The sequence below is a fragment of the Rhinoraja longicauda genome, chromosome 13 (assembly GCF_053455715.1).
Source record: "Rhinoraja longicauda isolate Sanriku21f chromosome 13, sRhiLon1.1, whole genome shotgun sequence".
NCBI classification, from domain to species: domain Eukaryota; kingdom Metazoa; phylum Chordata; class Chondrichthyes; order Rajiformes; family Arhynchobatidae; genus Rhinoraja; species Rhinoraja longicauda.
This window is the reverse complement of record NC_135965.1, coordinates 12,611,546-12,637,235: the sequence shown is the minus strand read 5'-3', so window position 1 is coordinate 12,637,235 and position 25,690 is coordinate 12,611,546. Positions and strand designations below refer to the sequence as shown.

At 43.2% G+C, this 25,690-nt stretch overlaps 1 protein-coding gene across 1 annotated transcript in view; it reads right to left on the bottom strand.

Annotated features, from left to right (window-relative positions):
* Nucleotides 1-25,690, bottom strand: part of LOC144599452 (transmembrane protein 255B) — a 65,079-nt gene that overhangs the window by 7,001 nt on the left and 32,388 nt on the right. Inside the window, exons 5-8 of the mRNA XM_078410372.1 lie at nt 11,182-11,271; nt 9,764-9,844; nt 6,652-6,737; nt 3,129-3,288 (exon numbers count right to left, since the gene is read on the bottom strand). Coding sequence (XP_078266498.1) covers nt 3,129-3,288; nt 6,652-6,737; nt 9,764-9,844; nt 11,182-11,271 — 417 coding nt within the window. The remainder of the gene's footprint in view (nt 1-3,128; nt 3,289-6,651; nt 6,738-9,763; nt 9,845-11,181; nt 11,272-25,690) is intronic.

Sequence of the window (25,690 nt, the reverse complement as noted above, 5' to 3'; positions counted from 1 at the left end):
GTTATTCCTTGCAGCGCAGGAGGATGAGAGGTGATCTTATAGAGGTGGATAAGATCATGAGAGGAATAGATCGGGAAAACGCACATAGTTTTTTACCCAGCATAGGAGAATCAAGATCCAGGGGACATAGGTTGAAGGTGAGGGGCAACTTTTTTACATAAAGTGTGGTAGGTACATGGAACAAGCTTTGTGACCAATGGTCTTCTGCAGGATTTAGTGCAAAGAACTCAGATGTTTGCTTTTTATAGAGCGATTTGGGAAAACTCTAAATGGGTTGGTTATTAAGTTTTCAGATGTCACAAACGTTGGTGCAGACAGGGAAGAAGGCTGTCAAATGATACAGTGGGATATAGTTCAGTTATAGATCTGGGTGGAGAAATGGCAAATGTATTTGGGCTTTGCACTTTGGGGCAAATGTAAGAGGAAAATATAGAGATAATCATAATAATAATAATATTCATACTTTATTAGCTAAGTATGCTTTGCGACATACAAGGAAATTCATTTGCCATACGGTCATACCAATAAAAAGCAACAGAACACAAAATACATTTTAACATGAACATCCACCACTGTGAGCCCTCCGCATTCCTCACTGTGATAGAAGGTGAAAAAAAGTTAAATGTCTCCCTTCTTTGTCCTCCAGCGGTCGGCGGCCTCTAACCTTCCGTTGACAGGACGATCTTGACTCCCTTAGCCGGCGGTCGGACCTTCCTCATCAGTGCGATCAAGCTCCTGCATCGGGGGGGGGGGGGATCTCAGCTCCTCCGTGCCGGGCGATCTACCCCCGGGTCGGGACTAGTCGAACCTCGTGCGGCTTTGGAGCTTCCCGACATCGGTCTCAACCCGAGACTGCGAGCTCCTTGATGTTAAAGTCTGTAGGCCGCGGTTGGAGCGTCGACCCCAGGCAAGGAATCAACTCCGATGGTAAGTCCACGCCCCGCGGTGGGGCTCAAAGACAGTCCCGAGCAAGGCCTCCAGCTCCACGATGTTAGGCCGCAGAGCGACCGGAGATACGATCCGGAAAACAATCGCATCTCCGGCAAGGTAAGAGATTGAAAAAAAGTTTCCCCTGACCCCCCCTCGCCCAACCCCACATAAAACAAACCAGAGAACATTAACACATACTTTTTTAAACACACCAAAAATGACAAAAAAAAGACAAAAAAGACAGACTGTAGGTGAGGCTGCCATCGCGGCGCCACCCGGTGGAATAATGGCAGGGGCCTTAACAGCATTGATGTACAGAGCGATCTTGGAGTCCAAGTCCATAGCTCCCTGAAAGTAGCAACACAAGTAGATAGAGTGATATAGAAGGCCTATGGTACGTTTGACCATCAGTTAGGGCATCGAGTATAAGAGTCAGGAAATAATGATGCAATTTTATATAACCTTGGCTAGGCTGTATGTGGTGCATTGTGTCCAGTTCTGGTCAGTCCATTACAGGAAGGGTGTGCAGGAGGATTTACCGGGATGCTGGTTAGATTACAGCATATTAGCAATAAGAGGTTGAACAAACTTGAATTGTTTTCTCTGGACAATCGGAGAGTGGCCATAGACCTGATAGAAGTTATGAGAGGCGTAGACAGTCAGAATCTTTTTCAAAGGGTGAAAAATTAAAGTACTAGGGGGCATAGTGTTAAGGTAAGAGGGAGAAAGTTTAAAGGGGCAGTGTGGGGCAAGTATTTACACAGAGAGTGGCAAATGCCTGGAATGCACTGCCAGGAGTGGTGAATGAAGAACATAAAAGAACGGCTAGACAAGAGGCTTCTACATCGGCACATAAATACGTAGGGAATGGAGGGATGTGCATCACATGGTGGAGGGATTAGTTTAATTTGGCATCGTGTTCAGCACAGGCATTGTGGGCTGAAGGGCCTGTTCCTGTGCTGTAATGGTCTATGTCAGATATTTGAAGTTATGTTTTTATTAACATCTATTCAAATGCTAAAATAGAAATATTAATAGAACAAAGAAAAGCGAAGCATGATACCAGATTAAACTAATCCCACATGTTCCATACCCCTACATTTCTGCCTATTCATGTGCCTCTGAAGCATGCTACTGTGTCTGCTTCAATCACCTCCCTTGGCGGCTCAATCTAGACAGCTATTGCTCTCTCTCTGTACAAAAAAAAACGCCTCAAAAATCTCCTTTTAACTTTCCCCCTCTCCCCTTTCACCTTTGGGAGGTCATGTTGCAGGTATACAAGATGTTGTGAGGCTGCATTTAGAGTATTGTGTTCAGTTCTGGGCACCATGTTATGGGAAAGATGTTGTCAAGCTGGAAAGGGTGCAGAGATGATTTGCAAGGATGTTGCAAGGACTTGAGGGCCTAAGCTAGAGGGAGAGGTTGAGCAGGCTAGGAGTCTATATCTTGGAGCGCAGGAGGATGAGGGGTGATCTTCTAGAGCTGAACAAAATCTTGAGAGGAATAGATTGGGTAGACGCACAGTCTCTGGCCCAGAGTAGGGGAATTGGAAACCAGAGGACATAGGTTTAAGGTGGGGGTGGGGGAGATTTAATGGGAACCTGAGGGGTAACATTTTCACACAAAGGGTAGTGGATGTATGAAAAAAAACTGCAGGAGGAGGTATTTGAGGCAGTGACTATCGCAATGTTTAAGAAACATTTAGATAGGGACATGGATAAGACAGATTTAGAGGGATATGGGCCAAACGGAAGCAGGTGGGACTAGTGTAGAAGGGAAATGCTGGCCAGTGTGGCCAAGTTGGGCCCAAAGACCTGTTTGCATGCGGCATGGCTCTATGACTCTATGACCTCTGGCATTTGCGATTTCCAACCTAGGAAAAAGACTCTATCTAAGAGAGTCATCATTTTATACGATTCTATTAGCTTGCTGCTCAGCCTCCGATACACCAAAAACTCCAAGTTATCCAATCTCTCCTTATAGTTAGAGACTTATTGAAGGTGAAAAATTGCTACTTGATGAAGTATTATTTATTTAAATGTGCTTTGTCTATTAAAGCACATCGAAAAATCCAACATCATTTCAGTGAATCCAACCATTTATCCTGTAAATGTTTTGTCATTAATTCCCTGCAGCGGAAATGAAAAATTACCGATGTGTAAGATCGAACTGTTCTTGACACTTTCACATTTTCTTACCATGTTTTTAAAGCTGCCAAGAATGGCAGTGGTGATGATTCCCAAAAGAAAGGCAGAGACATTCAGTGCCGTCACCAGCCAAATCATAATGTAGACAACGTGTACCTCCTGGCAACTCTTCACTCCAACAAATTCAAAGTAATTGTTCAGGTAGTCACCCCTGTGGAAAGTAAAGTGATCATCTGATGAATGATGGTTCAATTAAATGTGGGTTGACTAAAATTCTGACCTCTTGATTAAATGGCTATGCAGCACATTCAAGGTTGTACTGGAAGAAATTCTCTGACACAATCTTGATGGACCAGATAGAGTGGCATGTGGAGCATTTAATGCTTTCCCACTACGTGGAGTGACATTGGATCACTTAACAAATTAGTTAATTATAGAAAATCATACATAATTTCTGAATGTTTTATGCTCATTGAGGCAAAGGTTATCTGTACTTGAAAACTGTTTTTTTTAACATTTACCACCAAACAAATCTGATGGAGTGGAGTTGGTGGAGTATCGTTCTCGTAAGGCATTGGTGAGAATAGTTGCGGGTAAGGCAAGCGCAGGGCTTCAGGTATCTGGAGAAAAGCTTGGTTTGCTCTTCTCCCAGCAGTGAAGTATGAGAGGAGATACAAAATAGATGTTCTAAATTATGAGGAGCTTGATGGAGAAAATGGGAACACACGTGCTTACAGGGAGAACATGCAAACTTAGTAAGACTTGGAAATAATGGCTCTACTCTATCTAAAATATTGGGGAAAACCCATTGGAGACCCCTTCACCTTTTCCACATTTTGCTACGATACAGCCTTATTTTAAAATGGATTAAATTCATTTTTTGTTATCATCAATACCCCATAATAAAAAAGCAAAAACAGGTGTTTAGAAATTTTTGCAAAGTTTTTAAAAAGAAATAACTGAAATATCATATTTACATAAGTATTCAGACCCTTTGCTATGACACTCAAAATTGAGCTTAGGTTCATTCTGTTTCCATTGATTATTCTTGAGATGTTTCTATACCTTGGTTGGAGTCCACCAGTGGTAAATTAAATTTTGTGTCTATCTTTATAAATGAGTAGATGTTCATCAAGAAGGGATGATCACACCAAGATAGAATATTGCATCCAGTTTGAGGCAGAAAATCCTCGGGTTGTAACAATTGTGTTAACTTAAGGGGATTTACAATTGAAGGAGGATAGAGCTTGTTAAAGGGAACTGGGCAAAAAGATTAGCAATCACAAACATTTATGGAAATAATTCATGATTCCCACAGCTCCCAAAAAGTAGCCACACAAGTAGATAAAGTGGTAAAACAGGCATGCTTGCCGTGATTAATTGGGGCATTGAGTTTAAGAGTCAGGAGGTCATGTTGCAGCTTTATAAAACTTTGGTTAGACCACATTTGCAGTATCGTGTGCAAGTCTGGACATCCCGTTGCATTCAGGAAGGACATGGAGGAGACTTTGGGGAGGATGCAGAAGAGGTTTATCAGGATAATGCCTGGATTAAAGGGCATTAACTATAAGGAGAGGTTGGACAAACTGGGATTGTATTCTCTGTAGCATCGAAGACTGAGGGAGTCCTGATAAAAGATTATAAAATTAGGAGTGGCATTGATAGGGTACAGTCAGAATCATTTTCCCAGGGCAGAAATGTCAAATGGTCAAGGGCATAGCTTTAAGGTGAGATGCACAATTCCTTTTTAAATGCAGAATGGTGCGTGCCTGAAATGCACTTCCAGGGGTGATGATGGAAGCAGATATGCCCATGGTGTTTAAGAGGCTTTTAGATTAAACACATGGGTATGCAAGGAATAGAGGTATGTGGATCACGTGCAAGCAGAAGGTATTTGTTAAATTATCATCATGTTTGGCTGAAGATCTTGTTCCTGTGTTCTATATTCTATGTTCCCAGTGCAAATATATTTCATTGAGAAGGAAAGAGTTGAAGCAGGGGATGAACAATTAAGGCCAAGCTTAAAATGAAGAAATATACCAGCTAACTCCTTAAATATTTCACCCTCTCTAACTCTTTCTTTCCTTCTCGAAGGTACTCCTAAAACCTAGATTTCTGACCAAGGTATTGACCATCGGTCCTGATGGTTTGGTTCACTTCTGGAACTGTAGAGATGCTTTGCTATTCTGATGCAGTGGTTGTTGATGCCGCTGGGTCAACAGGTGCCTTAACGCCAAACAACTCCAAGTTTCCCTTGTGTATTGCTCTAGTTCTCGTTCCCACATTCCTGTGGCCTCTGTTTGTCAGTTTTGAGTTTGTTTTTGGCAGTTTCAAGGCACTTCTGGCTTTTGGGCACAGGAAGTGGACTGAATCTCTTCCAACATTGTTTTGTACGGAATGAGTCTAGCCATCAGAAGAGAAAGGAATTGGTCGTGACTGATTTCATGGATTGCAGTGAAAAAAATGCTCACCTTTGCTCCTACTACCTCAAACTAAAACGAACAATTTCATTTTGTTAACAATTTAAAATATGTTTTCAAATTAATATTTAATCAAGAGAATGCATCATTGTTAAAAAAGAAAGACTTGTAAATATGACATGTGCCATTATATTTCCAAAACAAACCCCACCCTGTTTAAATAAAACTTTTAACAACCTGTTAAGCCACACATTTTATTTTAGTTTAGTACAGCATGGAAACAAGCCCTTTGGCACATCGTGTCCACGTTGTCCATCAAACCTGTTCATACAAGTTCTATGTCATCTCACCCACTTCCACTTCCACTTCCTACACACTCGGGCCAATTTACGGGGTTTAGGACAATTATTTTCACTTGTACCGAGGTGCAGTGAAAAGTTCGTTTTTCACTGCACCTCGATACATATGACAATAAATTAGAGGCCAGCTAATCTACAAACCCACATGTCTTTGGGATAATGGAGGAAACCAGAGTGCCCGGAGGAAACCTGCACATTCACAGAGAGAACATGCAAAATGCACACAGACAGCATCTGAGGTCAGGATTGAACCTGGATCTGTGGCACTGTGAGGTGGCTGCTCTACCAGCTGCACCACTGTGCCACCCTATTGTTGTTAACCCTAATGCAGATATTGAGGGGATCAGGGTTTACTGGGTCAGTGCAGGAAAGTGGTCTGGAGGTAAAAGATCAGCCACAATGTTATTGAATGATGGCGCATCCACAAGAGGGCAAATGGCTTCTTTCTGCTTTTGTTTCATGTTATTTTGTATTCTCGGCTAAAGATTTGAATGTGTTTGACATTTGACAACTATTGAAACCTAATTATTAGTCCTGAACTACTATCTACCTCATTGGAGTCCCTCAGACTATTCTTGATCAGACTTTATCTTGTACTAAACATTATTCACGTTATTCCCTTTATCATGTATCTGTACACTGTGGACGGCTCGATTGTAATCATGTATTGTCTTTCAGCTGACGGGTTAGCATGCAACAAAAGCTTTTCACTGTGCCTCGGTACACGTGACAATAAACTAAACTCAACTGTGCAACCACAAGCAGTGCTTATCACATGGGAAGCAAGGCACTCACTTTGCGCAGTTGTACAGGTCACAGCAGTAGCAAGTGTTACTCCGCACATTCAGGTTGCAAGATTCCGTGAGACTCTGGCATGGCACCTGTAACCAATAGAAGATTGTAGAGGTGTAACACAGCTGCCTTGGTTTAATGAAAGAAAAGCTGAAAATAAATGTTGCTGACAAGCATCTTAAAAGTAACACAATTATGTGCAGGACTGAAGAATGTTAAATATTATTATGACTGCAATTTTGCCATGCCCTTCTGATGTTCAGAGCTACTTACTGAACAGTTCTGACAAAGCCCATGTTGATCACTGAATTTAGCAAGTCTGCTATTTACAATCACATTAGGTCAGCTGCCGGAATCCAAGAGGCAACACCAGTGGTGAAGTGTCCGGTACCCCTCCCCTCAACCCAGACCCCACTCCCCGTCAGAGCGCATTGTTAACTTGGGGGGCTGATGGACATGAACATCGACTTGAAGCCAGGTAGAACAACACAATCACTGGGAGATGGGAAGCCGATATCATGGGCGCGATGGTAGGTAGGGTCAGAGCTGGGGTGGGGCAAGTGAAGAGTTTGAGATCACCACCAAGGAATGAAACTCGTGCCCTTCAGACCTTCCTTCCTTCCAGCTTTTCTGGCAGATTAAACAACATCGGATTCTTGGACATCTTCTTGGAATCATGAGCAGCAATGCCTTTATTCCATTTGAACTCCTCTTGGGCAGGGGGCCTGAATGTAATCATGCATAATTAATGGCAGGAGTGGGGGATCAAGCGCTTGTGATATTTGTGATCCAAACACAGCCATCTTCAGCAGCTACTTACACCATTCAGATTAGACAGAGCACTAAAATGAATCATGTGCCTTCCTTAATAGACTGATTGATGTGAAAACTGATGAAGTACTAACAATAAACCAGCTAATAATTCTAATGGATATCGAAGGAATCCATTAGAAGGAACCCGAAGGAGGGGGTATGGATGATGTGAGGAAGATGAGATTAGTTTATCTAGGCATAATGTTCGGCACACACACTGTGAGCCGATGGGCCTGTTCCCGTGCTGTACTGTTCTATGTTCTACGTTCTATGAAAGTCTGCTTATGTACTTTTGTTTTGTGACTGATCTCTGTCAGCAGCTCCACCTCCTCCCGTACTCCACGATTGCTGACCTCCCGTACCTCATTTTTCTTTGCACCTCCTCTTCCCCTGTCAATGAAACCTTCACTTGCCTTGTACCATAATGCACTGGTGATTGAATCCTTCCTGCCCTCCACCCTTTCCTAGACTTTTCCTTTTCTCTTTCATCCCCTGCCTTCTTTCTTGATATTTTTATCTTTAACCATTCCTAGTTCTGACAAGTTCTGTGTCTCTCTCCACAGCTGCTCCCTTGATCTGTGAGTTATTTTCAGAAATTCCGGCTTTTTCTTCAGTTTTCCAGCACCTGCGGTAATCAACATGCAAGCCAACACTGCAAATAGACATGCCAAATTAAAGACACGTGAGATATGCTGATATTGTTCCTTTAACATTGTGCCCTTTTCAGTCGGGGGAAATGAAAGATAAATCTAATATTTCAATTTCAAAACTGCATGAGCTTATGTGGTATTAAAAACAAACTGCTATGAAGGGCGGTGGGGGGGGGGTCGGTGAAAATGGAAATCTTCAAATGCTGGAGAGGCATTTTATTGTTGCAGATTCTTGTGCAACTCATAAACCAGTTGAAGTGCTCTAGCTAGTTTTGATAATCCAACCCTGCATGAAAGGGCCTGGGAGAATGGCACGCAAACCAATGGGAACCACGAGATGGAACAAAACCGAAATAAAACACAGAAACCAAGATGAATCTATAAAAACGGGCAGACTTGAGTAACGCGAGACACCAAGACAGAGTAGCACTAAGGTGGGAACGTATCAATTAAAGAATTTTGGGATCTTGTGTGCACACACAAATAAACTGTAATATATTGATGTCACATTTCATACATGGTTATGTACAGTGCATATGGATGAGTTGTGACTCAGGGTTTCGCACATCCCAGTCGTATGCAAATAATTAAAGTTGTTTCAAACCTTTTTCTTTTTCCCAAACATCACGTTCCATCAGTAAGAGATCTTTGAGCACAGATCGTTTGTAACTTAACACCTTCCTCCAGATGTGGCAGTAAATACCTGTCTATACCCCTCGGCTGGAGTTTGGCAGGCTGCATTTCCCCACTGTTATAGGACTTATCTGATATCTGTGGTCTGCTTTATCAATGTTTACTTGTCATCCCACACTTTCAGGAAGACCACACTCAAAACCAGGGCACTTTCAAAATTCAAGGGCAGGGAGGGAGGGAGGGAGGGAGGGAGGGAGGGAGGGAGGGAGGGGAAGGGAAGGGAGGGGAGGGAGGGAGGGAGGGAGGGAGGAAGGGAGGGGAGGGAGGGAGGGAGGGAGGGAGGGAGGGAGGGAGGGAGGGAGGGAGGGAGGGAGGGAGGGAGGGAGGGAGGGAGGGAGGGAGGGAGGGAGGGAGGGAGGGAGGAAGGGAAGGGAGGGGAAGGGAGGGAGGAAGGGAGGGAGGAAGTGCCGTTTATCCCAACTGCATTCTTTCCTTGCAGCCTTTTCTGAAATGAAGCACATTAGCCACCCTCCATTGTTCTGGCAACTTACCTGTGGCTATCATTGATACAAATATGATACAAATGATGTCAGAGGCACAGCATTGCTGTCTCACCTGAGCTGGAGGTGGGCAGTGAATATTGGCCTTGCCCACACCGTGAAGGAGAACCCTGTGGGCCAACATGTGCAGCAGAAGGCCCGGTTCACTGCTGCGAGAAGACAAGACTGTTCCATGAACGTTTTGCAACTTTGTCAGTGCCAGAAACTCTTTGTGTACTACCTAGGTAACTTCTGCTGTGTGATTTTACTGAATTATATGCAAAATCAAAGAATTTCACTGTACCCAGGTACATATAAACATAAGAAACGTAGAAAATAGGTACATGTGACAATAAAGTATCATTGAATTGAATTGAATGTTGAATATTTTCAATTTGACTCAATCTATTTTCAAATTGTCTGTACCGAAAGGTATTCAATCATTTAAAGAATTAATGCGCCATGATTTATTCCACTTACAGTAGTCAGATAATTCTCATAAATAAAGTTGGTTCCACTGGTGTAATGCTGGCATCTTCCTGCATGCAGTGGTCTTAGATCCTAGCAGTTCAACAGGATATAAAAATACATTTTCAGTTAATGTTATTATTAAACCAATTTCAGAACAGTTCAAACGAACTCTTTTCTTAAGAGAAATTTATTTGAACATTTCCCTTTTAAAGTCTTCGAAGTGAATATTTTTGTTCTTGTAATGCACATCTATTTGCCTTTCTCCCATCCACAGAATAATGATTTCAAAACATCTTCATAGCATAATACTACATTAATTTCAAATCTTTGCTTCTCCATGTCTCACCTTCATGGGGAAAATTGCCTGGTCTTTTGATAAAATGTAATGGGCTCTTTCGTTTCTATGTGAAACGCAGGTAAGGTAGACAGGGCTGAGACTGAATGGCCTCAAAGTTTCATCATGCTCCACAATGGTTATGTGTGTTACATCATTGAACTTCTATCGAAAAACCTTTCATTGAACAGAATAGTGTACTTGCTGTAAGAACGACGAAGTCTATGATCTTCCTGCAGGATTCTCCATGTGTTCAGCAGGGGCGGCAAGGTGCCGCAGCGGTAGAGTTGGTGCTTTACAGCGCCGGAGACCCGGGTTTGATTGTGACTACGGGTGCTGTCTGTAAGGAATTTGTACATTCTCCCCATGACCACGTGGATTTTCCCTGGGTGCTCCGGTTTTCTCCCACATTTCAAAGACATGCAGGTTTGTAGATTAATTGGCTTCGGTAAAGACTATAAATTTTCCCCAGTGTGTAGGATAGTACTAGTGTATGGGGATCGCTGGTCGGTGCGGACTCCGTGGGCTGAAGGGCCTGTTTTTGCGCTGTATCTCTAATGAAAACTAAAGTGGAGGCACCCGGACATGTGCTGTGGCATATAACAGATCATAGCATTGTAGTGTGCGGCTTGGGTAATGTTCATTGTAGTAAGCGTGGCCACTCATGCTAAAGCCCCCCCCTTCACGACTGAGGAGGCTTTGTTGTGAGGTACAGGGGATGAAAGAGGGGGTTCCAGCCCAGGGCATCAAGCACTGGGAGGCAATTTCAGGGAGGGTTCCAGCCACCTGCTGTCTCCACCATCCTCCTTCTCTGCAACAGGCCTCCATCACCACACCCTCGACCCACAAAGACCATTACCTCCCCGTTCTCCTCTGCCATTTCAATAATGATGCATCACGAAAATGAAAGACTTTTATATAAGGCCTGTCATGGTGCAAACCCCTTGGTTCTGAAGAATTGCTTGGCTGATGTTTCGTGCAAGGACTCTGCTGTGCTGGTCCACTGGACTGCGGTGTGGCAAAGGGATGACTGAAATCCCCTGCTCCTTGAGCCTGTTCATTAATCTTCAAATGACAGAAAAATATGACTCACAATGTTTATGGCAGTGAAGACACCATCCACGATCACACAGAAAAATGCTCCAATAACACCAAAACTGAGGAAGATAATGGCAGCGACCAACTGTGGGGGAAGGAGATAGAGGCACGTGAAGATTATTAACTGCAGGTTAGTTCTCATTTGAAACTCGTGATTTAGTAGATTTACTTCACAAAAATAGGATTAAAAACAAAGAAAAATGAAGAATGCTCCAATTCGTGCTTTGTGACCCATCACAGCTTGCATTTTATATTATACTAGACCAAGTGGACCCGTTAGGCCCAATCCTCTCCTGCATTGGTGCAGCACCCTCTTCTCCCCCCCGTCCCTTCCCTCTACCCCCATCTCCCCCTCCCCTCCGCCTGCCCTCCCCTTCCCCCTTCCCTCCTCCCCTCCCCCCTCCTTCCACCCCCCCCTCCCCACCCCCTTCCCCATCCTCCCCACTCCATCCCTTCAACCTCCCTCCTTATCCTCCCTTCTCACCCCTCCCTCCCTCCTCCCTCCCTCCCCCGTTCCCCTCTCCCCCCTTCCCCTCACCCCCCACTCCATCCCCTTCAACCTCCCTCTTTATCCTCCCTCCCTAGATTTAAACTTTAAATTGTGAACATAACTTTAAAAATATAACACCAATTTCAATGAAACTTCTTCCATTAGCACCAAAGGAACGACGGTGAGTAAGGTGGGCCTAAAATTGTTGCCCTATCGTGTACCATTTTGGCTGTAGTTCAGGAACAAACAAACAAAGGAGAGTTTTAGTATATAGATAATCTACAAAATATTTCAAAGTGTGTCACATATATCTACTAAAAGTTGTATAGTTGAAGGTTTTACAGACAGGGAGGAATACAACTGAATGGTGCACAGGAATGAGGATTTAAATTTTTACACATTGGTTCTTTCCAGCGACGGGGAGAGGGAGACGGTGTAGGCCCTGGGGGTTTAGGGATAATTGCTAAGGTGTAATGTTTAGGAAGATGTTGAAGTTCAATGCTTCAATGTTTTTTTAATTATCATGTATGCACAGCACAGTGAAATTATTTTGCACAACCCCCAAATGTACAGTCGCCATATTTTGGCGCCTTTTACAAAGAGTTTAAAAAGTCCAAAGACTGGTCCACTTGCTGGAAGTACTGAAGTGTCCCCGGAGTGTAACAGAGGTTGGAGAAGAGATTGTCCATGTGATCGGTGGAGTGGCCAGGTGCATGGGTCCACCCCCACCTGCACGTGGAAGTCACACACCTTCCTGCCTTGGCAGTATATCACTATTCCTTCAACATCACCAGGAGCTGCCATCCAACAACCCCATGGGAGCACCATTACAAAGACTGCGGCAGTCCAAGAAAGCAGCTCCACCAACACCATCCCAATGAGTATGGGTACCAGACAGACTGTTTGCCGACAAAGTCCATGATCTGTAAGAGAATGTTTGACGATCGCAAAAGCGTAAATAAGACTATCAGCAACAAAGGAGCCTGTGATTGCATAGAAACAGTTCACATTATCAAGATGAAGATGAGCATGTTATCTCCCCATGGGGGAGTTGGTGGTATCTGAATTTCACCATTGTCCTAACACTAAGACCCCAAGTGGTATAATTACTATACCTTGATATTACTATACCTTTTAAAGCAGAGGTAGAATCTTGATTAGTAAGGGTGTCAGGTGTTTTGGGGAGAAGGCAGGAGAATGGGGTTAGGGGGGAGAGATAGATCAGCCATGATCGAATGGCGGAGACTTGATGGGCCGAATGGCCTAATTCTGCTCCTATCACTTATGACCTTAGATCGTGGTCCCACGGAAATTGACCCTCAACTCTCCATTGCAATAAGCCCACCTCTCTACAGCCCCATGGTGGTGAGTTAACCATTTGGATTTTTATCCACAGTCCAGTCATTTCAAGTGCACCATGACTCTTACAAGTTTCTCAATTCCAAATGTATTTCATTTCTTCAAACTAAGCTCCCTGTTGCCACGGTGGGAATTGAAGACAGGTGTCCAAATCAATAGCTCAGATCTCTAGATGTTGGACCAATAATTTAACTCCTATTCCAACTTCAAGGTGCAGCAGTAGAGTTGCTGCCTTACAGCGCAAAGACCCAGGTTTGATCCTGACTATGAGTACCATCTGCATGGAGTTTGTATGTTCTCCCTATGACTATATGGGTTTTCTCAGGGTGCTCCAGTTTCCACCCACTCTCCAAAGACAGATTTGTAGGTTAATTGACGTTGGTAAAATTGTAAATTGTCCCTGGTGTGTTGGATATCGCTGGTGCACGGGTTGATCACTGGTCACCGTGGACTCGGTGGGCTGAAGGGGCTGTTTCCATCATGTATCTAAAGTAAAGAACTGGGCAGAAGAGAAGATTCGGAGTGTGCAGGGTGGAGCAAGCTGAGATCAGTACTTTACTCCCTGGTTTCTTTCTGGTTCTTGTCTGTCTCTCTAGGCTGCTCTGATGTTTGAAGATATTTTGTAGATTAAACTTGGAGCTACTCCTGGAAAGTAGATTCCCATCGCACATCACAGTGCACAAAACCAGGGCAGTATATTCCAGAAAAGGTTAAAAATCCTCTCCTCGAACTAACATGGATGGATCAGCTGAATATGTTGTCCCATTTTGTCCTTCTTTTTAACTGAAGCATGTTGTGATATGATCTCCTTTTGATTCTCAGTGAAAAAAAATGTCATCAGCACTTCTTCACACAGCGAATGTTATTTCAAAGGATGAAGGGATAATGAGAGGGCCCTTGATTCTTAGTGTCAAGCGGCCCGGGAATTCCTTACCCAGCACTGATCCATTTAATGATAATTTTTAACGTCTGTTTTGCATTCCTCTCATTTCTCCTTAATCCATTGATTCAGTGAATTTGAATTACTTCTACATCACTTGGAGAGGCATGTCTACATGGATGTGTTTATCTTGGACTGAATTTCCCCCTCCTGATCCTTCCAGCCACCTCGAGCAGCTTACGCGAGCTCTTCCCACGCTTTTGACATCCAAAGCTAAAAATGTTCCCTGTTTAAAAGTTCAAATGAAACATAAACGGTGACTAACGGTCAGTAAGCAGGAAGGTTAGGGAAAATACGGGAGGAAATTAACTAAGGGAAAGAAAGGTTACAAAAAAACGATTAGCAGGTGTAATTAAACTGAATGCTAAGCTACTGCTTAATGTCTGGATTATGATTTTGATGCTCAGCTATTTTGGCAGCAGGGAAACCTAAAGGTGCAATAATACTGAAAATGCTCGAAACACTCACAGGTCTGACGAAGGGTCTCTGTTTCCCTGTCCATGGATGCTCCTCACCTGCTGAGTATTTCCCAACCTGAAACGTTGTCTATCCATGTCCTCCAGAGTTGCCGCCTGACCTGCTGAGTTACTCCAGCACTTTGCATCATTGAGAGTTTCCAGCATTTTGGTTTTACTTCAGGTGTCCAGCATTTGCAGTATTTTGTTTTACATTTTCAAACCAATAGGTGTGCAACATTCAATGTACATGATGCATTAATGTGGCGCGTGGGTTTTCTGACTAATCAGCAGATGTGATGACAAATATCACATGATCTCCTCCTAACTCGGCTGTGTGAAGGGTCATTAGGCACATGCACACTGAGGCGGAGAGAAGAGAGAGAAAAGTGATGGAAAGGTGATGTTAAAAGGCTGACCTTACTTCAGCGTGGTGATTGGTTTCCCTGACAACATTCCAACCCATCAGCTCCTAAATTCACATTAACAGCCTGGTCAGGTTAAAATCCCACCCACAATGTGTTACCCAGGGGCTGTGAAAGATCCAGACTTTTAAGGTCGGGAAATACTCAGCAGATTTGCTGGGGCTGCATGGTGGCGCAGCAGTAGAGTTGGTGCCTTACAGCGCCGGAGACCCGGGTTCGATCCTGACTACAGGTGCTGTCCGTATGGAGTTTGTACGTTCTCCCTGTGATCACGTGGGTTTTCCCTGAGTGCTCCGGTTTCCTCCCACAAGTCCTTCTTCTAAGACGTGCAGGCTTGTAGGTTAATTGGCTTTGGTAAAAATTGAAAATTGTCCCTAGTGTGTGGGTTAGTGCTAGTGTAGGGGGATCGCCGGTCAGCATGGACTTGGTGGGCCGAAGGGCTTGTTTCCATGCTGTATTTGTATTTCTAAACTAAACTAAACTAAAGGTCAGGTGGCATTCATGGACAGGGAATGGAGATAATGTTTCAGGTCATGTAAGGGCACGAAACATAAAGTGTTAAATGGGTACTTTGCATTTGTCCACACAAAGGGTGATGACTTGGTATTAAACTAAAAGAAGTTATGGACATAATTACAAAAGAATTGTAAAAAAAAACCATCAGTAAATGTTATTAACTTCCCTGTTGGTTGAAGGAAATGAAGGTGGAATTTACTGAGACATTAGCCACAATCTGACAATCATTATTGGACACAAGGAATACTGGAGAGTTTGATAAGGTCATAAGAAAGTAAGTGATAGGAGCAGAATTAGGCCATTCGACTCATCAAGTCTACTCCGCCATTCATTCTTGCCTGAGCTATCTCTCCCTCCTAACCCCATTCTGCTGCCTTTGCCCCATAACCCCTGACACCTATACTAATCAAAAAGAGAAAGGGATAAGCTACGAAATATTGCAGGCTTTCTGGAACATGGATATTGATAAGTCTCTATCACTGGCATTCAGTGGATAAACATTTAACATCTTTCAGAGTTAGGCATAACTTCTCCCTCACTTAGATGGAGCTCCTTACATCCTTTGTTGATAATCACAAACACTAAGCTTTCAGTTACATTTCTACATATATTCAAGGTTTTATTCAGGAGAGAGTTAGCTCTTAGGGTTAACGGAATCAAGGGATATGGGGAGAAAGCAGGAATCGAGGTACTGATTTTGGATGATCAGCCATGATCATATTGAATGGGGGTGCTGGCTCGAAGGGCCAAATAGCCTACTCCTGCACCTATTTTCTATGTTTCTATGTTACATAAAACTCTTCACTTCAAACACCCTTTTGCATTCTACTCTGAGATAAGAGTTTGGATGCTGACCCTGAAATGGTAACTGTTATTTTTCCACAGAAGCTGCCTGACCCATTACTTATGCTATGGGAGTAGTTTGGTGGAAGGCCAATGTTTTGTGGGTTTGGTGGAAGACCCATTCGCTCACACGGTTGTTCAGCTCCAGGAAAGAGGTGATTAACTGCAGATTCACAAGTTTGTTGAGGGGATAGGAGGAGATAAGTTATAAGGAGAGACTAGAAAGGCTGAGATGAATTTTCCTGGGGTAAAGGAGGCAAAGGGATGACTTTCTAGAGGTTTATACATCATGAGGGGCATAGACAGTGTATGAAAGTCTAAAGTTGGAGGACATCGGTTTAATGTGAGTGGGGAAATTTTTAAAGAGGATCTGAGGGGCAAAGTTTTCACACAGAGGGTGGTGAGTATATCGAACAAGCTGCCAGAGGAAGTGGTAGAAGCAAGTACAATTTCAACATGTAAAAGTCTTTTGGACAGGACCATGGTTAGGAAAGATTTATGTACCAAATGCAAGAAAATAGAACTAGCCTGGAAAGGTACCTTGGCCAGCATAGGCAAGTTGGGCTGAAAGGCCTGTCGTTGTGTTTCATATGTTTGCTTCAGTGAATGAGTTAAAGTAACTTGGAGCACATTATCCAAATGCACACATACACAAATGTCATTTGTGCACTGCCGCTCAATCATGATGTGGCACTGACTTTGGCTCCGACACAGAAGTCACCTAATAGCTCCTGTTTAGCTGCTGAAATTCCTTCAACATTGAAAGACAGAACTGTGATTGCTGGTCCTGAAAAGGACCTTCTGTCTTGTTCTTGAGGTAACATTGCCTCTGGATCGGGGAATAGTAATTGGTGGTGATGAATAATTTGTGGTGTGGTAGTAGGATTCGCAGATACTTGTAGAATCTGACAGGGACCGCGACCGCGACGAGAACGCTCCTGCTATGGCTAAGCTTAAAGGAAAAGTCAGTTCCAGAAATGCTCTTCTTAGCAAACTGAGTACCTCAAAATGGGGAGCAAATTCTAAAACCATTCAATCAACAGCTCTGGCTCTCTGCTTCTCCACTGCCGAGTATGCCTGCGCAGTATGGGAGCGCTCAGCTCATGCGAGGAAGATTGATCCTGTGCTAAACACAAGTTGTCGCTGCATCAGTGGATGCATGAAACCTACCAAGACTGACAACATCTACCTACTCTCTGGCATTGCACCCTCTGGAATCAGAAGAGCTGTAGCCAGTCAATAACCTCAGACAATCAGAGAATGAAAGACACCCCCTACATGACCTAGTCTTTGCTACCTCAGTGTTTGAAATCACGCAGAAGTTTCCTCTCTTCTGTCCATCCCCTGGACTGCAGTGCATCTTCCAGAAGGCTCAAACTCTGGGAAGAGAGACTAGAGAAATCTCCGGAAGACATTCACATGGCAATCGATCCCTCTGAGAAACACCCACCAGATTCCGACCAACCATGGATAACCTGGCACAGGCTCAACAGACTGCAGACAGGCATGGGGAGGAGCAAATCGAACATGCTGAAGTGGGGATGTACTGAAGATGCGGCAGACTGCGAGTGTGGACGGGGCCTCCAGACTATGAAACATCTCCTGAGCTGTGACAAGCTGCATGATACATGCACTGTAAAGGTTCTTGCAGAGGCCAATGACGTGGCACTAAAATTTGCTCGCTATTGGCAAACAGCTGTGTAATGACACGAGTAAATAAATAACTTTGGTTCGGGGTGGTAGTTTTCTAGATTGATCAGTTTTCCATTCACATTGAGGATTAGCTGCACTCCAAATTGGTATGGCTTAACATAATCTTGATAAAGGACAGATGCTTCATAGCTCTAACTGTGGTGGTTACAGTAAATGATTTAGAGAAATGGCTTGGCTAAATGTCTCTGTGGCAAAAGATTAAAGATCAGAATCAAATTTCAAAAAAAGTCACATATCAGCTATGATTTGGCTCATGATATTCTTGCCTCTGGGTCAAGAGGTTATGGGTTTAATTCCCACTCCTGTGAAGCACTGAGTGCCTGCTGGGACTGCCAGAGTTACAGCTCTTCATACAATATGCTAAACCCAGGTCATGTATTTCTCTTAAGTAGAAGCAAAAGACATAAGGGAGCTAAAACAATAGAAGACCAGGGAGTTTAATATTTATCCTTTAATTTAATCCACATGACCAAAAAAAATGTTATTTATCACATTGGTTTTTGTGGGAGTTGCTCTATGCAAACTGGCTTCCTCAATACCACAATTCAATGCTGATTATTGTCAGATACAAAGTGCTTTGGGGTGTCCTAGGGCAGGAAAAGTGTGTCTTAAACATCAAGCCATCTTTTTATTTATAAAGCAGGATGGGATTTCAGCATCTTAAAGTGTTGCAGCACTCAAAGCAAATATGAAACTGAGGTGTTTTCTGCTTGATCACTGGAGATGTCACTCACTTCAGGATGCCTTTCGGCCATGTGTTAGCACATGTTTCCATTCAACCAATAGATGAATCAATCCCACATTTCAGTGATTTAATGTTTGCAGAATTCTATTCTGTAAATAATAAACATGCAGATCTGCATAACAGCGGTAGCTCTTCAAAGAAATTCATTTATTCTGAGGTCTTGTTGGATTTCGTAAGGCAGGATACAAATATTAGCTCTTTCTCTAGTGTAGGATGTTCACTACAATTTAAGACATATTGCAACGACTAAGGCTCAATTGCATATATTAATTCTATACTGAAGCATAGACTACTGAAGCACAGTGGCAGAGCAACAGTTGTTGCCTTACAGCGAATGCAGTGCCGGAGACCCGGGTTCGATCCCGACTACGGGTGCTGTCTGTACGGAGTTTGTACGTTCTCCCCGTGAGCTGCGTGGGTTTTCTCCGGGATCTTCGGTTTCCTCCCACACTCCAAAGATGTACAGGTATGTAGGTTAATTGGCTTGGTAAATGTAAAAATTGTCCCCAGTGCATATAGGATAGTGTTAATGTGCGGGGATTGCTGGTAGGCGCGGATTCGGTGGGCAGGCCAGGCATGTTTCCCTGCTGTGTCTCTAAACTAAAACAAACTAAACTAAACTAAATAAAAAACATGAAAGTTAAATTCTGATTGGCAGTCTATCAAGCTAGCTCACTTGGCTGAATATTACTCATTTTACTTTCTGTGATAGAGTCATAGAATGATACAGCGTGGAAACAGGCCCTTTGGCCCAACTTGCCCATGCCAACCAACATGCACCATCTACACTAGTCCCACTTGCCTGTGCTTGGCCCATATCCCACTAAACCTATCTTATTAATGTACCTGTTCAAATGTTTTTTAAATGTTGTGATCACACTCAACTATCTCCTCCGGCAGTTTATTCCATATACCTCCTATCCATTGTGTAAAACAGTTGCCCCTCAAGTTCCTATTAAATCTTTCCCCCCCTCATCTTAAACCTATGTGCTGTGGTGCTTGATTCCTTTACTCAGGGTAAAGGACTTTTACCCTGACTATCCCTCTCCTGATCTTTACACCTCTACAGTATCACCCCACATTCTCCTGCTTTCCAATGAATAAATTCCAAGCCTCCTCAACCTCTTCCTATAGTTCAGGCCCTCGAGTCCTGGCAACATTCTCGTAAAGCTTATTTGCACCCTTTCCAGTATGACAACATCTTTCCTATAACAGGGTGACCAAAACTGAACACAATACTCTAAATGTGGCCTCACCAATGTCTTGTACAACTGTAACATGACCTCCCAATTTCTATTCTCAAAGTTCCAGGAGCACTAAGTTCCCATAATTTCTGATGAAGAAACATTGACCTGAAACTTTACATCCACAGATGTCGCCTGACCCTGTGAGGATTTTTAGAATCATCTGTTTTTATTTTAGATTTTGAGCATCAACAATATTTTACTTGGTCTCAACTTGGAGTGCTTGACTGGAACTTAAATTAATTGAATTATCTTGATTGTTGTTTTATCTCTCCTTGTCTGGTTCATCACATCCACTCCTTCAACCCTTCCAGATTTTGTTTTTCTTCCAATTCCACCTTCTTGCACAACCCTAATTTTCATCACTCTATCATTAGCCTCAGCTGACAAGACACTGGAGGCTTTAACTGAAAAATCTTTGACTCTCAATCACTCTTTTTTTTTTAAAGAAAAGAAAAGCTCATCAAAACTGATCTTTACCGGACCGACTATGTGGGTTTGGTCAATAGTGTTCAGTGAAATATGTTTGGAATATTTTAGCACTTAAAAACTTAGAAATGCAAGCATCCCGACCCAAAAACATTGTCTATCATTGTCCTCCAGATAAGCTGCCTGACATGCTGAGTTACTCCAGCACTTTGTGTTCTACTTAAGTAAATGCAAGTAGTTTCAGTTGCTAGATTCATAGAATTACACAGCATGGAAACAGGCCATTCAGCCCAATTTCCCATGCCGACCAAGATGCCCTATCTACACTAGTCCCACCTGCCCACATTTGGCCCATATCCCTCTAAACCTTTCCTATCCTTTTTTTTTGGACACATTGAGTCGTTTATTATTTAAGCTCCGTTAACATCACAATGTGTATACATTGACTGGTCTTTACCTTCCACATTCCCTCCCTTTTGTTACCAACGAGCCTCGCTCGCCGAGGGAACTTTCTCGCTGCCATGCATATTTCAAGATCAAAAGTTCACATCATCAAAGATAAAGCTAATGGGGGAAGGAATTTCCATCGTGTCACAAAAGGAATTTCTGCACCAGTGTGTTGAAATAATTTCTGATTGGGATCTTTGGTCTAACTGCTATTTCAATAATTACAAGCAGAAAACACTGAGATGGCGCGTAATACAAAACATTTGTGCGTATGGGCTGAATGCAGGTAGCATTACAACAGGAAAATCCCACCGATAAACAGTACGCAAAGCCGAAATTTGCACTGGAAACTGGGTCGTTTGTTGTGAAGTGTGGGGCATTCTTCAGAGGAGGAACAAAAGAGCCAGGGAGACAATTGCACAGGTGCAGGACTTTGTTAGTTGAAAGGTATGCCATTGATAGTGGGACAGATGATGTGTTTTGGCAGGAGAGTGGAGTGGAAAGCTAAGTCAGAGGAATATGACAATTTGAAGAGGACATTGCGTGAGAACATGTTTTACAGTTTCCTTCGCAATGTAAGGTTCTGCAGAACAGGAAGAGCAAGTATTTCTGTTAATCAATCTTTAGTTCTTTCATCATATGGCCATATTCAGGCCATTGAATTGAAAGCAGGTAACCGGATAGTATTGTGGTGCTTTATTACTGAGCCTACTCTGCATACTCTGTTTTCTGTTAGCCAGCCAATCTTCTCTCTGCACCAATCTTCTCTCCACACCATCATCTTTTCACTACCCCTCATAATAAACTTTGGCATTGCACCTTAACAAATGCTTTCTGGAAATCTTCACCCAGTTCTCCTTTATCCACAGCACACTGCTTCATAAAGGATTGCTTCAGACCTGAAAACGAAGAACGAACTGCACATGATGGAAATCTGAAACCCAGAAAATGTTGGAAACATTTAGCCAGTCGGGGATTGAGATGTGATGTTGATTTCTGGGGAAGATTGGTGGATAAATTATGTTTTCCAGATGTTTAGTAGACGGCTCGATCATAATATGAATCAGTGAATGAGTTAACAAAAACTTGGAGCACTTCCCCCAATGGCACACGTTTACAAGTGATGTTTGGGCTCTGCAGATCTTTCACGATCAATAAATTATTTTGAGGGGACGTCAGAAATTCAACAGCACCATGGCATGAGTTGTTCTAAATTAAAAGGCAGGTGCAGAGTTCAAAGAATGTTGGCAAAGTCTGGGATAAGAGAGGCGAGGATGGGGTGGTGATAGAAGATCAGAATGCGTTGAGGGGTGAGGGTCAGTTACTGATGATGGGGATGGTTCGACATGTCTGGGGTAAGTCTGGGGCAAGTCTGGGATGGAGCGGAGATCAATGGCGGGTCTTGTCAGCAATATTGGGGTGGAGGAGGGGTAGTTAGATGATCAATAGGTGAGGGAGTTCAGCAAGTATCAAATTCTGGATAGGGGATGGTCCGCAGAATAGTTTTAGTGAAATAGGGTGGTTGGGTTACGGTTTTGTGGCAGGAATGACATCATTATGTGTATAAGAAAAGACAGCACAGGGGCACAGCTGGTAGAACTGTTGCCTCCCATTGCCAAAGTGCAGGTTTGATCTTAACTTTGGGTGCTATCTGTGTGGAGTTTGTGTGGGGTGTGGATCTATGTCCTCGCTGACCCATGGGGTTTCCTCCGACTGCACATCCCAAAGCCGTGCAGGTTTGTAGGCTAATTGGCCACTGCAAATTGCCCCTAGTATGCAATTAGAATGGATTAGAAAGTTGAATAACATAGAACCACTGTGAACACGTGATCCATGGTTGGCACGGACTCGGTGGACCTAAGGGCCTGTTTCCATGCTTTACCACTAAACTAAACTAATATTAAGATGTTGAAAGTAACTTATGTAAATATGTGATAGAAAGTTACTGGTCAAGTATATGGAACAATATAATTAAACCTGTGAATCAATGCAATCATGTTTTTAGCATCCATTTTCATTCGCGATAAGCAAATCGAGCACATTTCCAGCCAATTTCTACAAATTATATATGGGTTACTCGATCTTGTGGATTGGATTTGATCATCTGAAATAGGCTGTAGAGGAATTTTGTAAATTACAAGTCCAAGCAATTATTAGTGAAAAGAAAACATTTGATGACAAGAGTATACTGGAGTATAATGGAAGGTACAGACCTTCCATTGGATTTCAGTAGACAATGCTCACTCTATATATAATACTTACTGAAGGGAACATGCTGGAACATAGTAGACACAAAAAGCTGGAGTAACTCAGCGGGACAGGCAGCATCTCTGGAGAGAAGGAATGGGTGACGTTTCGGGTCTTCAGGAGAAGGTTCTCGAACCAAAATGTCACCCATTCCTTCTCTCCAGAGATGCTGCCTGTCCCGCTCAGTTACTCTAGATTTTTGTGTCTATCTTCGGTTTAAACCAGCACCTGCAGTTCCTTCCTACACATTCTAGAACATAATGATCTATGAACCTAACCATAGTCTCAAATGTCTTTGATTTTAAGCATCATCATTGGTATGAAGTAACTGCTTTTCAGTAGCAAAGAGGTAACAGTAGACTAAGGCCAGCTGTAATGCTTTGTTCCCAGGAAGGCCTTGAGGACACTCAGACTTGCTGCCTGGCAGAGAACATCCTTGGTACTCAACCCCAGCTGCTTCATGGTGAGAACTTCAGTGCAAAACTTGTAAATGTTCAAGTGATTGACTCAAGCTGTAGGGGCAAGTATGATAACACTCTCTTTGCCTCCATCGCCTTCCTGGGCACCACCACTCTCAACTCTCTTCTAGGGCACCGACTTTGCAAAACATTCCACAAACGAAAGTGCGCTTTATATCCCTCATTAAGGCCACACTCATTTTAATTCTCTTTTTCTTTAGTCTGGCACGGTGGAGCAGTGGTAGAGTTGCTGCCTTACAGCGTCAGAAACCCAGGTTCAATCCTGACCACGGATGCTGTCTGTACGGAGTTTGTACGTTCTCCCTGTGACTGTGTGGGTTTTCTCCGGGTGCTCTAGTTTCCTCCCACACTCCAAAAACGTATAGGTTTGAAGGTTAATTGGCTTTGATAAATTGGAAATTGACCCTAGTGTGCAGGATAGTGCTAATGTGGTCGATGGTCGATGGTTGGCGTGGACTTGGAGGCCGAAGGGCCTGTTTCCACGCTGTATCTCTAAAGTCTAAAGACTAGAAAAACTCTCCCAAACCTGCTGAGGTGATTGCTTCCAACATTTTCTGTTTTTACTGTAGATATCCATCATCCACATTTGTTTTTAATTTTCCCCTCCCCCAACTATTTGCTGTCATGCAAAATCCAAAAACATGCTTATCCACCTGGATAAAATCAAACCCATTCACTCCCCTCACATGTCAACTAACCCACATGTTCTTCAACTCCAAATCTATCCCTTATATTCTTGAATGAGTAGTTTCAGGCAAAGGTTCATCCTTGACAGGGCATTCCATTCTCAGTTTACTGATTCCTCATGACTTGTTTAGCAGATGTAGCCCCATAGTTGGTTCTCAAGTTTGGTGAAGTTTTACCAGTTCTGGGTGAATTCTTCACACTTGGAATCTAAGAGGTATGTGGGGAGGACCAAAAATATGGAGTCATTGAGTGAGGAGGCTGATGCGGATTGATATAAACTTCAGTGAGTAAATCTGAACCAAAGCCTTGAACAGTCATCTGCAGAACAGCAGATAACATTTGGGAAATTATCACGTCTGTCCGATTCAGTTGCCTGGCGGAGCAACTGGGCTGTGTTACAAGGGTCTGACTTTCCTGAAGTCCAACAAACAATGACTCAAAGTGAATATGAATTCATGAAGATGAGCACCATGGGATACAGTAAGGGCAAATTCTCAAAACTATTTTAAAAAATGATAAAATTCATATTTATGGTGTATGGTACCATCAGACAGAGGAAGAGATTCAAGGATGGTCTCGAAAATTTGACATCCGTATTAACTGGTGGCATGGTGGTGCAGGGGTAGAGTTACTGCCTTACAGCGGCAGAAACCCGTGTTTGATCGTGACTGCGATCTGTGTGGAGTTTGTACGTTCTTCCCCTGACATATGTAGGAAAAAACTGCAGATGCTGGTTTAAATCGAAGATAAACACAAAAAGTTGGGGTAACTCAGCGGGCCAGGCAGCATCTCTGGAGGGAAGGAATGGGTTATTTGGAGAGAAGGAATTTCTTAAGAAGAGTCTCGACCCGAAAAGTCACCCATTCCTTCTCTCCAGAGATCCCGCTGAGTTACTCCAGCTTTTTGTGTCTACCTCCCCGTGACTTGTGTGGGTTTTCTCCGGGTGCTCCGGTTTCCTCTCAAACTCTAAAGACGTAGGCTAATTGGCTTGGTAAAATTGTAAATTGTCCCTCGTGTAGGATGGTGTTCGTTTGCAGAGATCGCTGGTCGGCACAGACTCAGTGGGCCGAAGGGCCTGTTTCAGGGTTGTATCTCTAAACTAAACTAAACACAACCAAAAAAAGAAGAAACAAAATGAAAATAAACTAAACCAATCTAAACTAAACTAAACCAAAGGTTGCTGCGAATCACTGGCCAATAACCATTCAAGGTGGAGAAGAAGCAATGGGATGATATTAATAACCTCAAGGCGACATGCTGGGAGAATACAGAAGCCCAGCATAACAGCAGACACCATACACTGCTTCTCAAACTTCCACCTGCCCATCCCACCATGTATTGCTTCGCCCATCAATGAAAGAGTTCCCACATCAGGAATGCCTGAACCCACTAAACCTCAAATCCAAATCATTCTCAATCCCAAGGTCCCTTCTTACAAGAGAAGGCATTTTACCACGCTGAGAGCAAATTTTTCCGTTTATTTAG